The sequence below is a fragment of the Salvia splendens genome, chromosome 14, assembly GCF_004379255.2.
Source record: "Salvia splendens isolate huo1 chromosome 14, SspV2, whole genome shotgun sequence".
In the NCBI taxonomy this organism is placed as follows: Eukaryota; Viridiplantae; Streptophyta; class Magnoliopsida; order Lamiales; family Lamiaceae; genus Salvia; species Salvia splendens.
The window spans coordinates 26,689,535-26,705,585 of record NC_056045.1 but is presented as its reverse complement, the minus strand read 5'-3'; the positions used below and the strand labels follow the sequence as shown (position 1 = coordinate 26,705,585).

The following is a 16,051-nucleotide window of genomic DNA, read 5'->3' as shown; positions in this document are numbered from 1 at the left end:
AGTGATTGACGGCATGCGTTAGGGAAAAACAATAATAAATAGTTAAGTGGAGAAAAAGTAGAGTAAAGTAAGTGAATAATATAGATACTAACTCTCTTCTCCATTATTCTTTCTCTTACTTTATTTTAACTATTTATTGTCGTCTTTGCAAAGCAAATGTCAAAAAGAAATCAATTACTTGAGCTGCCACGGAGGGAATATTTTGAAATGGAACTGTGAACATCACTACAAAGCAATAACTGTCTATTCTTTAAAGGGTTGGTTACTGTTTGTATATATTCACAACCCCGCGGTTCCAGAACCATGAACATAACTGCAAAATCGACTATATATAGCTTATGGTTTAAAACCGAAATTGTGTATCCTTTGCTCGACTGTATTTGGAATCGGAACCGGTAGTTTCGGAACTGTGAACATCTACAAAGTAATAACGTTTTGTTCTTTGACAGGCTGGTTATTGTTTGTATATATTCAGAACCGACGATTCTAGAGTCGTGAACATAATGGCAAAACAATAATAAAATGTAGTAGGCACAGCCCAAATTCTAAGAAAACTTATCTTAATATGTAAAAGGAAATGGCCATTGGGATTACTATAATAACAACGGTAGATATGGGTAATGGTAATTGGCTATGGCAAAAGATATCTAATAACACTGCTATTAGTAGAAACCTTAAAAAACTAAATTTAAATTTAAGTTCTATCACTACAATACACTACACTCATCGATGGAACGCACACAATGACTCTATATTACAAATTATGCAATGCCACGTTACTACAATATATAGGACCTTGATCATAGTAATAATATTTTGTTTATAAATACTTTAGAATTCGGCTACATTATTAATATTATCTGAACCATTAAATGGTCCTCACATTGTCATCCCAACCACATATTTTATAACCACTTGACATTTCATATTGTGTTTTATAAAACAGATATTTCATGTTGTGTTCTATTTTAATTTTTACATTTTTTTAACTTAAAATTTATCGATGGTTAGGTAAGCAATGACGTGAAGGCCTTGGCTTGCACCTCTGTTCTTCTAAATGTTGGATTATGTAGTGATTATGTTAATGCTTATTAAAATAATTATAATGTGACATGTTATTTTAATGTGTGTTTTATTTGTTGATAATATTATCCATTATTGGAGTACCAAAGAAAAAATTATGTATATTATATTATAAATTTTTTCATAAAAGAAAGGGATTATGAAACAAAACTTTAAGGGGGGAATTCTCTTATCCTTTATCTGATGATGAATTTACAATTAAAGAGAATGCACTATACTAATATTTTAGTTGGTAGAGAATTATAGTACTCCATATTATTGTTAGGTCACACATTTTTTTGATATAGCTTGTTAGTAAAAGCGAATTATTAACATTCTAAGTTACAACTCATACACATCAGAGAAAAATTGAGTCTTTCGACTTTTTGATAGAGGAGGAAACGTTTGATCAACTAAGTGCAATATTTGAATATAGAAAATTGAAATTTGTTCAGTTAGTAATAGATTGGTGTGATCAGTTGTTAACTCCGATAACCCATCAATGAAGTGTATGTCAACACGATAACATTGAAATGTCAACATAAACTTAGTTGATATTTTAATACACTGTATTGACATTGATATTTAAAATGTCAACACAATATATTAAAATGTCAGCACAAATTTGTACTCCCCTGTCCCAAGGAAGATGACCCCTTCCTTGGGCGAAACGAGATTTTAAGTAGCTTTATTTTGTGTGTTAAGTGGAGAGAGTAAAGTAAGAGAGAAAGAATAAAGTAGAGATAAAAGTGTTTACATTTTTAGTAATGAGTGATCTTGATTGGGACAAATCAAAAAGGAAAGTGAGTCATCTTTAATGGGACGGAGGGAGTATTTGACTTTTTAATGTGATCGTATTGACATTTTTAATGCACTGCGTTGATGAGTGAACAAGTTAGCAATTTAAAAAAATTAACATTATAACGCACTCCCAGCTACTCCATAATGTATAACATGACTATATGAGTGTGATATTTCCTTTCTTTACACGTATATATTTTTAAGACACTAGATATTTGCATGGTCAATGTGAAATTGATGTCTGCATAAGGATATGCACAGGTTTATTCAAAATTTTAATTTTAATAAATATCTTCTTATGCCCTTAAATTATCCGTCATTCCTTCTTCTTCTTTGACGGAGTACTAGTTATATATTGGAGGTGGGCTAAATTATGAAAATTGATTGGTTGAAATCAAGAAAATATTGAAATTTTTGGAAATCCCAAAGTTGATAGCTTGTACCCCATTCGCTTAATGAAATTGTTAGAATGTAACATGCACCGAAAAGAACACATATATACATAGGGAGATGATCAAAGTATAACTAATATTAAGTGTATAACTAGAGAACAAATCTCAATCATTAGATCAAAATGATCTAGTTCACTATATAAGCGATTTAATTCACTATAAGGGTGATTTAATTCACTATAGGAAGGAGTGAACCAAAACACCATTATAGTGAAATATTTACTTCGTTTCACTATAAGACTGATTTAGTTCACTACAGGAAGGAGTGAACTAAATCACTCTTATAGTGAACTAAATTCGTATTCTCTAATTATACATTTAAGTGGTGGTTTCTCTATATCACTACTCTACGTACATATATCTTATTCCATTATTTAAACCTTTTTATTACTTAATATATATTGACTTAACATATGTCGTTATATTCAACTTTATTAAAGTATTTTAAACACGGTCCCCTCTTCATAAACCATCCTATCAAATCGCCTTTTTTGGTCTTACTTCTGTTTTCTAATTTTAAAAAATCATGAACTTTCTCCAAACTTTCTGATCTGTGTGGTGATTGATCAATACAAATAAAGAAAATATTTTCTTAACCAATAGGAAAATTTATTTAGTAAACCAATACATCAACTGTTTCACTAGTGGTGGTGGTGATTGGTTTGATTTGAATTTTAATGCAAATTTTAACGTCAAAAGTTAAATTGATCCCACTATCATAATGTCTAAAGTAATAATATTAAATATTTCTGCACTTTTATGGTTACCGGCCAGCCAATCAGATTGCAATAACTACATCAAATGACAATAATGCTCTCTGCTGCATGAAAATCAAACAGAGTAATCTGATTTGCTGAATACTTGCCAGATTGTCGATTGCTGATTGGTTGTTCATTTTTAACAAGCACAATAACATTCCAAAAAAATTACTATACACTATAATCATTTTTTAAATGGGAAACGGAGGCATAAAATATGGATTGTAATAATATAATTCAAATCCGACAAACTTCACCAGTTGGTACCTAAGACAAGAGAAAGTCAAGAATGATATTTATCAAAAGTTAAAGCTCATAATTATCTTAGGAGGAAAAGTAAGTACATGCTTGGTACGAAAAATAAAATGGAACGAAGATTTATATAAAAAAATGTAGGAAATGAATGACAATTTGGATGAGTTTTTTTGTTTGGAAGGTACTAGAAACACCAATGCAAATGAATGGAAGCAAAATTCATAGAGAGAGTAGTATTGTACGTGTAGGAAAAGATGACTAAAAGTCTAATATCTTATGCATACGCACTATAAGAATGGCGATGGTTTCAGATGGAATGATGATTCTTGCAAAAATACCGTACCAATCAAAGGAATGGAATGGAATGAAATGAAATGATGGTAGAGAAATGATCATTTCATTCTCATCTCAATCCCGTCATGACATAAGGTGTTTGGTATGGCGGAATGTATAGGGGAAGGAATAGAATGAATGTTGAATGAAATGAAGATAGAATAATTTCCATGGACAAGGAAGAAAATGACCATACATAATCTAGTAGGAATGGGGAAAGAGTTCGTACCAAACAAATAAATGAAATAAAGGTAGAATCACCGACGCATTCCCATCTCCATTCCATCGTACCAAGCAACTTTAACTCCAAGTCTCTAATCTAGGTTATTGAGATCTTTGATGCAAGTTAGTCCTTCTCGAATTTTCTTCTACATCACTTTCACTAATAATATATCTTCTATTGCTATAACAACATTAACTTATCCTTTCTGTAGGAGCCCACTGACACAAAAAAATGCCTCTTCCAACAACCCAAATATATCCCTTTCCATCTCTATAAAGAATACTTCTGCACAACACAAATACCCCATCACAGAAGTAGGAGAATGCAGCTTGTCTCTACTTAAAAAAAACACAGCTTTCCCGTTGTCGAACACCATGGTCGCAGAGGCAAGTACCATCCTCACAAAAAGAGTGATAGATGATACTTGTATTCAACAACCTTTCAAGTAGGTTCAACTTCTACTTGCTCAAGGCTAGCTATAACCATTATGCTTCTTATTAGTTCTAACTGTCTCATCTTTGAAAAGACTCTTTGTAGGCTCTTGGAATGTAGGAGGCATCCCACCTCCCCACAACTTCAACCTTGAGAACTTTCTCCACACTCAAGACTCCATGGAAGATATATATGTGTTGGGGTAATCTTTCACTTTACATCAACATGTGAAGGAAGTTACATAAACTATGGTTTATTTTTTTTTTAAACTAATAATAACTCATGGCAGATTTCAAGAAATTGTACCCCTCAATGCTGGAAACATATTGGCAGCAGCAGAACACAGTAACATTTCTATCAAGTGGAACTCTCTAATCAAAGCTGCCCTCAACAAGAGAACACCAACAGAAGATGCATTCCACAAGACAGAAATAGGAGAGTCGCAAAGGGTTTATCCGTTAACAACACAGAGCTCCATCAAGCCCCGTGATACGGATTATAAATGCATAATAAGTAAACAAATGGTGGGAATATATCTCACCATATGGGCAAGAACTGAGATAAGCCAGTACATCAGCAGCCCGAGTGTCTCGTGTGTCGGATGTGGCATCTTGGGACGCCTTGGAAACAAGGTAGAATGTTCATGAAATCTCTTAAAATGATAACTTGAGAACTTATTAGTTGGTAGCATAAAACATACCAGTTGCTGGCAACTGATATGGTTTGTGCCACCAAGTGATATGTTTTGTACTTCCAACTAATAAGTTCTTAAGTTCTCATTTTTAGATAGTTCTCAACTCAACCATTCGTAGGTATAATATAAGTAACTGAAGCTATATATGTGACATGACAGGGTTCAGTCTCCATAAGATTTTGTTTGCATGAAACAAGCTTCTGCTTTGTATGTAGCCATTTGGCTTCAGGTGGTAAAGAAGGCGACGAGAGACACCGGAACGCAGATGCAGCAAATATATTATTGCGCACCCTATTCCCGCCCGAGCCCCTCCAGCATTTGCCCAGAAAAATTCTAGACCATGAGTATGTAGTACATCAGATTAACTCCATGCAAATTCGAAAACATTACTTTAACATCGATCCTCGATTCACAGCAGGGTGATTTGGCTAGGAGACTTAAACTACCGGATTCGACTCCCTGAGGAAACAACAAGGTCATTGGTGAAGAACAAAGAATGGAACCTGTTGTTACAAAATGATCAGGTAAAGAAAAATAAAACCACAGGGATTGATTGTATGCATATCCTAACAATTCAGTTGTGCAAAAATGAAATAGCTGAGAGCTGAGATGAGCAAAGGGCATGTTTTTGAGGAATGGAATGAGGGAATAATTGAGTTTCCACCAACATACAAATATGAGCAGAACTTGGATGACTATTACGGATCCGGTCACAAAGGGAAGGTGAAGAGAATGAGAGCTCCGGCATGGTGATTGTCGTTTCGTTTCGCCCTTTAAATTTTCTACTTAGAGAAGTGTTTGCAAGATGTGATAGAGGGAAAAGTTTTTGCAGGTGTGATAGAATAATTTGGTTTGGGAAAGGGCTGAAGCAGATCCAATACAACAGAGTTGAATCAAGATTGTCTGATCATAGACCTGTTTATGGAAGGTTTATTGCATATGTAGAAGTGTCTACACTCCCAGGAATATAAGTGTGGTCTGAATGACTAATTCTTATGTTTTGTAGCCACCTAGATTATACTTAAATTATGATGTAAAAAGTAGAGAAAGTGCTTTAGTATATCATCTACAAACAAACTTTTGAATTGTTTGAAAGTTCAAGTTGAGCTTTTCCAGAAATGATAAATGAAAGAGTACAAAGTTGTCAATCTTAATGTTATCCTTCGATTCCATTATAAGTCGAGACGTTTCTTTTAAACACGTGATTTAGGAAAATAATTTAATAGTTAAAATAGAGAGTACTAAGTACTAAATAGGATTATCATTTTTTATTTTCAAAACCGAGTGTTTACAACAAGTGTTTTGCTTATGACGTGACGGAAGGAGTATTTCTTATTAGAATCTCAAATATTACTCGATTCAATCAAGTTGATTATCAAATTTTATGTCATACACAGACTGCAACTAAGAATCTTTTTATCCATTTTGATCTGTCCTGGCTGTTCATAAAAAAGTGGATGCATGTTGTATTATCTTTTTCTGCATATTTTAAATTTTTCAAAATCTGTGTCGAAACTCTTAATCGCTGACCGAACTCAACCGAGACTCTAATATCGAAGCTAGTGAGTATTAAAAATTGATCTTGGACGATTTGGTTTCGTTCAATTTTGGTAGTTAAACTTATTTTCTTCTCAATTGAATCAATGCAATAGTCTGTCAATTGTAACGATGGTGCTATCGAAATTCCATATCGAGAATCATCATCAAACCTTATTCGCAGCCGAAATTTGTTTTGCAAAAGTGCAAGAACCCAATTAAAGAAATTGAAAGTTTAAGAGCATCAGCAATGGCGCCCGTCCCGACGGAATTCCGACCGGCGTGCTGGAATACCGTGGCGGACGTCCGTCATTGTGCATGGTATGCACGGACACGTAATTCCACCGAGGACACCGTAGTTCCGCGGCGTTATGCGGAATTCCGTCACGACGGGCGTGTGGACGTCCGCCGTTGCGTTGACTCCCGCGGACGTCCGGGCAGAATTCCCGTTTATTGCATTGAATTTTTTTAATTGTGGGAAGTCCTTGAGGATGCCCGCCACTGTGCAGTGGGAATTTCATGACGTGACAGTACAGTGGGAAGTCTGTATGACGTGACAGGAGGTGTTTTTGGGAATCCGCCGAAAATTCTGCGCCATTGCTGATGCTCTAAGGACAGACCCACACGAAGCCTACACACAGTCACGCATTACGCTCCCTCCCCAATCGCAATTGCATTTGCATACACTGACACGATTGCAGCTCAGCTTCATCGCATGATGAGAACTCGCATTCATTCTGATACATCGAAAACCCCACGAATTTGACTACCAAGTTCCTGAATCTCGAAGAGGGAGGACGGAAATACGGAGAAAAGGGGAGGACATGGATCAGTTGTTGCCGAAGAAAGTAGCCGATCGCTATCTTAAGCGCGAAGTCCTTGGTGAAGGTACATACGGTGTCGTTTACAAAGCCATCGATACTCAGGTACAATCCCTACTGAAGTTCTATCCTGCCAATTTCGAAATTTCTCTTAATCTGTCGACTATTTCTTATTCTAGGGTTTGGGGAATTGAATCATCGGGCAGCTTTAATCCTATTCTCGGTGGGGATTTTAACTTTGGTTGCAATTAACTGTGCAGACTGGGCAAGTAGTTGCTATCAAGAAAATTCGATTGGGGAAGCAGAAGGAAGGTGTCAATTTCACAGCTTTAAGGGAAATTAAGTTGCTCAAAGAGCTTAAGGATCCTAATATCATCGAGTTGATTGATGCATTCCCACACAAGGGGAACTTGAACCTTGTGTTTGAGTTCATGGAGACAGATCTTGAAGCTGTTATTCGTGATAGAAACATTGTTCTCTCCCCAGCTGACATCAAGTCTTACATCCAGATGACACTGAAGGGGCTTTCTTTTGTCCATAGAAAGTGGGTCCTGCACAGGTTAGTTTTTTTTTAAAGCTACTCAAGTTCAAGTTTTCGCTCGTTTGGGTTTCTTATATTAGTTTGAACAGGGACATGAAACCGAACAACCTGCTAATTGAACCTGGTGGGCAACTTAAACTTGCAGATTTTGGGTTAGCTCGTATATTTGGGAGCCCTGATCGAAAGTTCACACATCAGGTATACATAATACATATAAACTTGTCACGTGCAATAATTGTTTTGAAGTGTATCGTTTGTCTTACTCCAACCTATGGGTTAATTGATTATACAAGGTTAATGGCAAAATCGTATTGAACTTTAAAGTATCATGTTAGGTTTTTGCTAGATGGTACAGAGCTCCTGAGCTTCTGTTTGGTGCCAAACAATATGGTCCAGGGGTGGATGTATGGGCTGCTGCATGTATATTTGCTGAGCTGCTTTTACGTCGACCTTTTCTGCAGGTGAAATTCAATATTCTTATACCATCTTCTCATTCATTTTTACTAATCGAGAAATTCTGGAAGGCAAAGTAACTTCTGTAGTCTTCATTGGTGGTTGAGTTATGGGCCTCAAACTAGATTTTCTGCAGGGAAACAGTGATATTGATCAACTGGGAAAGATCTTTGCGACTTTTGGGACGCCAAAGCCATCACAATGGTCTGATATGGTCTATCTTCCAGATTATGTGGAATATCAGCATGTGCCTGGTCAACCACTTCGTACACTGTTTCCCATGGCTAGTGATGATTGTTTGGACCTTTTAGGGAAGATGTTCATGTATGATCCTAAAGCAAGAATCTCAGCACAACAGGCTCTGGAGCATAGGTATTCTTATTCAACTCTATTAAAGTTAATTGAAAAACTTTGAAATTATCTTTTCTTTTAGGTATTTTTCTTCCATACCTCCACCTACAGAACCTGCTTTGCTTCCAAGACCTCCACCGAAGAAGGAACCCTTCAATCCAAATGTCTCGGAATTTAATCCTCTGGTGGGACCAACAGTGTTGTCTCCTCCCAGAAAACAAAGAAGAGTCATGCCTCATCGTGAGGGCTTTCATGCAAATGCTCACAATGTGATCAAGATGGATGACCATGGCAATGAGACAAGGCAAGCAGCTGGGGAGAGAAGTGAGCAAGCTCCAATGTCTTTGGATTTTTCAGTTTTTGGCATGAGGCCACCAAATAGACCAACTATTAACAGGTAGGCTCTTTATATACACTTGATGATTATAATGTAGGTTCCTTGAATTTTAAGTTGCTTATTTGTATGTTTACGATTAAGGAGCAGCTGAGGGACATGCTCAAAAGTCATACAAACTGTTTGTTTGAAACTACAAATTGAGAAATTTAGTGAAATTAGGGATCTCCAGACATGGCATTAAATCATCATAAATATGCATTTGAGGATTGTGTAATCATAGTTTCTGGATTTGCTCGTGCCCCTTGGCCACTTTGTTATGTGTGACTGACTTCATGGTTATCTGGATTCTGGAGAACCAGGGATTCCATGGAACTTGACCTGGTTTGTGAGGAGAGCATAATAGGGCTTTCCTTTTATGTTAGTTAAGGACTGGCCTCTTATTTTTCATTTTCTATTGGGCCCTCTTCTATGAAGACAAATAATACATCCGTCCCTTATAAGTGTGCGCACACTTTCTGGCACAAGTTTTAGTAATTATAGCTAAGCGTGTGAAAAAGGGACCCACAGTTGTTGTAAGTTAAGTCAGAGCTTAGTATCTGTTATAGATTTACCAAGGACTCATAAGGTTAACTCATGCTAAATGTCCCTTTTGTATGTGAAAACAAGCCTGTATCATGGTTTAATTGAAACATTTTGTTTTCTAAATGTAAAGTTCAACTCCGGCCTGGATAAATGAGTTAACTGCATCTTCTTCTGTTTAAAATTTGGATTTGAGAAGAGAGGAGATTGGGTTCTGATCTGTTTTTGTTAGTATTTCATGAAAAGACAGGAAGGGTTGATATTCTGGTGGTCCCTCAGCAGAGAAGTGCAGTTGGTTTCAGATTTTATTGGAGTGGGGTTGTAAAATGGAATAGGAATTAGTTGAGGCCCAAGAACTGATTAATCATCAAATGTTTTCTCTCATGTAATGTTTGGAACTGACATCTTTCCTTTCAGTGCTGACAGATCACATCTAAAGAAGAAACTTGATCTTCAATTTCAACTACCCGAAGAAGAAGAAGAATGACATGTAGACAAGCACGTATGTATCACCTGATTTCAGCACAACGTATAAAGCTTCCTACCTGAGGTATGCACCCCCCCCCACCCCACCATGAATTGCGATTGCATCTTTTAGTTCATTGGTGTTCTTATATTTTTCCCGTCAAATCAGCATTTCCCTCGTAGGCCTGGGAATCGATTATGTCCGAGGGAGTAGGCATGGCTGATAGGAGTTAACAAATGACTGTGTAGCTCTGTACTCTTTAACCGATCACATCATACGTAAGACAGATCATAGTGACAGTATTTTTGCTTTTCTATCCTTCTCCTAATTGATTGATGGTTGGCCTAAGTTCAACATACAAATTATCTATCTATTCTTGTATTTGTGAGAGATTTGGATGTTTTGCGGCAATTTGCATCTATTCTTTTAAAGAAAATGGGATATGATGATCAAAATCAACTATTCTATATTCATATACTCTCTCCGTCCCACAATAGGAGTCACTCTTATTATGGGCACGAGTTTTAAGAATAGTGAGTTGAAAAAGTTAGTGGAATATGGAGCCTATTTTTTTTATATTGGCTGTATAATAAGATGTAAATGAAGTGAGTTAGTAGAATGTGAGACTTACTTACTATTTATGGTAAAAAGGGAAATGTGACTCTTATCGTGTGACAGACCGAAATAGCAAAATGCAACTCTTATTGTGGGACAGATGGATGTAGTACTTACTAAAAAAGTGATAATATTATACAGTATGTATCTATTTTTATAAATATGATCCATGGTTTCTGGTGTGGTGGTCTCTCAGCCCTTTTTATATTTGAAAGTAGAAAATATAATATCCCCTCCATCATCACCTAAAAGTGAGCTATCCATTCTTGATGGTGGAATTAAAAATTTTATGATACGCCTCAAAGAAAAGTTGGGTTTAATTGTTGATAAGGTGACATTGTAAAATATACTAGAATTTCACATTGGTATAGGGATACAAAACAACAAAAGTGGGGTTTAATAATCATGGTTTAATGTAATTTCATATATATACAGTTCAGGTTCAAGATATATAGAATAATTGTGAAGTAGAATATATATACCCGGTGGGAAAGCCACCTAAATTGTAAACCAATGGACATTCTGGTAGGGGTGTGCATTCGGGTTTCGGTTCGGTTTTTTGTCAAAACCGAACCAAAACCGAAAAACCGAATTTAGTTCAAAATCCAAACCGAACCGAACCCGAAAAACCGAAAAACCGAAACCGAACTTAAAAAACCGAAAAACCCGAACAAAACCGAAAAAACCGAAAAAATAAATATAATATTAATATATATATGTGTGTAATTTATTTTATTTTATATATACTAATAGAATATTTATATATAATATAAAATTAATAATACATATAATATATATAATATAGTAGAATTTATTAAAATAATATACTATATATTATATATAATATAATATATTAAATTAATAGAATATATATATAATTCGGTTATTCGGTTTTTCGGTTTTTTTCTTCGCCCGAACCGAACCGAACCGAAAAACCGAAATTTTTGTATTTTCAAAACCGAACCGAACCGAAAAACCGAAATAACCGAACCGAATTTCAAAATTTCGGTTTGGTTCGGTTCGGTTATTCGGTTTCCGGTTTTTTGCTTACCCCTACATTCTGGGTGTTAATTTTAACTTTCAAAAATAAATTACATTTAGACAAAAAAAATCATTTACAAATACGCCAAATTCATTTTTTATCTTTTTATGCGATTCGGAATGCTAATCACTGCCTACTGTTAAACAGTTAGCATCTGATTACTCTACCACACTAATTAAGTTGATTCGATTTAACTAATCTTAACATCGTTTAAAAAATCGGAATGGTAAATCATCAAGTTTAAAAAATTTGCAATCATTCCATCTTTTTTATTTTGGGTGAAATATATATTGATGTGTCGACCGAAATATCTGCCTGAAATAAACAACAAAATTTGATCAAACTTCACGATTTATTTGATAATAATTTGCCATTATATTACTCGACTACTATTTCTTTAGCTACCACTTTCTTACATATTCATACATAGAGATTACAGACTATATCAATGTGACATTTTCGAGAATTGACCTGATCACAAAAATCACTCACTGGTTTTCTAATATCTGTAGTTGAAATCATCATTTCTAATCAATTTAATTACTACCGATTAACAACCATGCAACCTAAACATAATCAATGGAATACTATTTTTAAGATGGCATTAGCAGAAGTGAGAATCCTCCCTAAACTCGGGAGGATCATCTAATTCATCTCCAACTCCAATTTCTAACATATTAATTAATAAAATGTAAATTATAAAATCGTCCCTAAATAATTAATTTTAAATAGACAAAATCTTGGTTATATATATTACTACAATATCTACTCGAAAATACTATTTATTACCATGAATCACGTTTAATTTATCTTCTTATATTCGAAATCTGCAAATGCAGTTATGGATACATAAATATAGACATTTGATTTGACAACTAGACAACTGAACGAGCAATAGTAAATTAACTTTATTCTTAAAAACAATAGTTTGGTGGATGATAATACAAAAGGATGACAACAACATTGCACATATATTACCTACACGGTGTAAAAAGAGACTTTTAGAGCACTAGCAATGGGCCGATCGCAAGGGCTAAAAGAGACTTTTAGAGCACTAACAACGGGGGCCGATCGCAAGGCCCTTGTGATCGGCCCCCCATCAGCTTTCATAGGCCTCCATTGTGGGGAGGGGGCCTATCTCCCATCCCCTTCGGCTCTGTCCCAAAGCATATAGATCGGCCAAGCCGATATCCCTTTTTTCTTTTTAAATTTAATTCAATTTTTAATTCACTAACTATACCTCATTCTCCATCAATTCACATTCATCCATTTCAAATCTCAATTCCAATCTTACTTCTCTCCACGGTGATATGAATACATCAATTCACATTTTATCTATCTTTATCTTGTTTTTTAATATAATGTAGGATGTTTTATTTAATTTATAATAAAATTTGTTTTTTTGACGTATACTACGTTGTCTTTAATTTACACCAACAATTAAAGTGAAACATATAAAAATAGTGATGATTTGTAAATGAGATGGGCTCTGACATAGGCTCTGGGATAGGCTCTCATTGAAGGGAGATAGGCTCTAAGATGAGTCTGCTGACGTGGCAGAAAAAAAATGGAGATAAGCTCTGAGATGGGCTCCAAAGATAGGCTAAGGCCATCCGCAATGCTGTCTCTTATCCGTCTCTTAATCGTCTCATCCCTTAACTATTCATGTGCCCCACTGTACTTTCACTTCATCTCTTAACTAAGAGACAAAACCTGCAACCATGCATCTCTTATCCGTCTCTTAATCATCTCTTAACTTACTATTCATTCAATTTCATTTTTTATTTTTTTTCCAACAAATTCAATTAATAAAAAACACACTTCATTAAATAAAATAAAAATACAACTTAAAATCCTTAAAAAAATTTACATAATTAAATTCGTGGTAAAATTAAAAAATATAATTTAAAATACAATTTTATAGAAATTAAAAAAACTACTCCGCAGGCAAATCATCTCCCGAAGGCGGTGACGGTGCACTCAAGCTACCTGGAGGCGGAATACCAATTTGTCTTGCCATATACTCAATTCCGGCAAGATTGGCTTGGTATTGTGGAGGCGTCATGCGGGAAGTGTCCGCCATCGTGGCGGTCAAGTACATGGACAATAGGGTGTTCGAGCCCGAGCCCGCCTGGCTTGATTCGCCTCGGCCCTTCCTCCTTCTAGCCGCCTTCGCCGCCTTGGTCCCTTGCGGCCGACGGCGCACACGGGAGGACCCCTCGACTTCGTCTGTCGTGCCCTCAACCTCCTGCGATGCAGCCTCTTGTGCGGCGCTGCCCGAACCGCCCCCACTAGACGAGTATTGGCCACCCGTCGTGTGCTTCGTGCGCTTCGAGGTCGAGCCCGAGCCCGAGCTGGACCGCCTGCCCACCTTTCCTCGTCTTTGACGGCCTCCCAGACATCGACATGTCTGAATTCTTTGCCGGTGTCGTCGAAGTAGACTCGCAAAGCCGATCTCAGAATGTAGGCTCCCGTGGCTCCGCTTTGGTAATGAGCCGCTTCGTTCTTGTAGATGCCGCAGAATTATTTGACCTCCATGTCGACTAGGTCAAAGTGAGCGCGGAGCATCTTCAATGTGCGGCGGTGGGACCCTCTTGGCTTGATCTTGTTGTAGGTTTTGATGACCTTTTCCCAAAAGCACTTTCGGGATTGTTGATTCCCGACGATGGGATCGTATGAGACACTGATCCAGGCGTTGTACACAGCCATCGTGTCCTTTCGGCTGTACGGATGCCGACCTACATCCTCATCCTCTTTGGCCGCCTCCGCCTCTTCCTCCACGGCGTCGAATGCCATGGAGCTTCCACCGCCTCGTCCTCCTTCCGGATGGGGTTCATCCGGATAATCCTCCCGAATTTGGGATAATCCCTGCGAATACCTCGGGCGGTGGGACGAGCGTATGCATCCACATCAAAATGGGGTGGTTGGTACTCCCCCGGCGTCGACAAGCCCTGGGTGCCCGGCGTAGACGAACCGAAACCACCCAACACGTTGTACATGCCCCCCCAGTCGCCAAAGGCATTGATGTCAAACCCGCCGGAGCCGCCACCGCCAGAGTTTCAGTCGCCGGACATTTTGTGATGAGGGTTAGATGAAAATTGGAGAGGAAATTGAGATAATTTGGAGGATTTGATGTGTGTTTGTGTGTGAAATGAGGATGAAATAGGAGTATTTATAGAGTAAAAAAATAAAATAAAAAAAGGAAAACGGTCGTAAAATGGTAATATTACCGTTTTTGATTTTTTATATATATATATATATATATATATATAGGGATGTATTCATTTCCTTTTCTTATATTTCCTCCTTTTTCCTTCTTAATATCAGCCATTAGATTAGAGAAATGGACGGTCAAGATCAACATTGGGTAATTAATCTCGTGTTGCATTATTTGTCCTATTTTGTGCATTATGAGGGTACAATAGTAATCTAATAATGGCTGGAAACCGCTACGAATAATGCACCACATGGTCACGAGTAATGCATATAATTGACTATATAATGCACAATATGTTAACTGCAATGCATACGAAAAAGATGTACCATATTATGATGTTTGGACACACGTTTCTTGTTTCCCCTAAGGGTTTAATAAGCTTAGGGGCTAGGGTATAGTACGTAGACACGTATGTAATCTTCATATGGTAACGAGTAATGGATATAATTGACTATATAATGCACAATTTGTGAACTGCAATGCATACGAACAAGATGTGCTGTGTTATGATGTTTGACACACGTTTCTTGTTTCCCCTAAGGGTTTAATAAGCTTAGGGGCTAGGGTATAGTACGTACGCATTAATAACAAATTATAAAACGATACGAATAATTCACCAAATTGTCACGAGTAATGGATGTTATTAACTATATAATGCACAATATGTGAACTGCAATGCATACGAATAAGATGTACCATGTTATGATGTTTGACACACGTTTCTTGTTTCCCCTAAGGGTTTAATAAGCTTAGGGGCTAGGGTATAGTACGTAGACATTACTAAATGCACGTATGTAATTTTCAATCCGTTGATTAACCCATATACACAATACCTCTAATAATGCTTAATATACTGAGATAATGACAATTAACAGCTACATAATGCACTACCTAAACCAAATAATGCACATACGTATATTCCAATAACAACAATTTGTTAGTAATCTAATAATGGCTGGAAACCGCTACGAATAATGCACCACATGGTCACGAGTAATGCATATAATTGACTATATAATGCACAATATGTTAACTGCAATGCATACGAAAAAGATGTACCATGTTATGATGTTTGGACACACG

General features: G+C 36.6%; 2 protein-coding genes across 3 annotated transcripts; both read left to right on the top strand.

Moving 5' to 3' along the window:
* Window positions 1–4,171: 4,171 nt before the first annotated feature.
* LOC121764814 (type IV inositol polyphosphate 5-phosphatase 9-like) lies at window positions 4,172–6,164 on the top strand. Of its 2 annotated transcripts, none has more exons than XM_042160842.1 (7): window positions 4,172–4,329; window positions 4,411–4,518; window positions 4,606–4,948; window positions 5,170–5,354; window positions 5,426–5,534; window positions 5,608–5,759; window positions 5,843–6,164. In XM_042160842.1, exons 1-7 carry the CDS (start codon window positions 4,259–4,261, stop codon window positions 5,979–5,981), a joined length of 1,107 nt encoding a protein of 368 aa, XP_042016776.1. In that variant the 5' UTR covers window positions 4,172–4,258; the 3' UTR covers window positions 5,982–6,164. The 2 variants fall into 2 exon arrangements, with proteins under 2 accessions (XP_042016776.1, XP_042016777.1); XM_042160843.1 differs by having other exon boundaries at window positions 4,192–4,329; window positions 4,422–4,518.
* Window positions 6,165–7,169: 1,005 nt separating this feature from the next.
* Window positions 7,170–10,484, top strand: LOC121764813 (cyclin-dependent kinase D-3-like). Its single transcript, XM_042160840.1, has 8 exons — window positions 7,170–7,472; window positions 7,628–7,926; window positions 7,998–8,106; window positions 8,244–8,369; window positions 8,498–8,733; window positions 8,795–9,109; window positions 10,046–10,178; window positions 10,263–10,484. Exons 1-7 carry the CDS (start codon window positions 7,371–7,373, stop codon window positions 10,113–10,115), a joined length of 1,257 nt encoding a protein of 418 aa, XP_042016774.1. The 5' UTR covers window positions 7,170–7,370; the 3' UTR covers window positions 10,116–10,178; window positions 10,263–10,484.
* The last annotated feature ends 5,567 nt before the right edge of the window (window positions 10,485–16,051 follow it).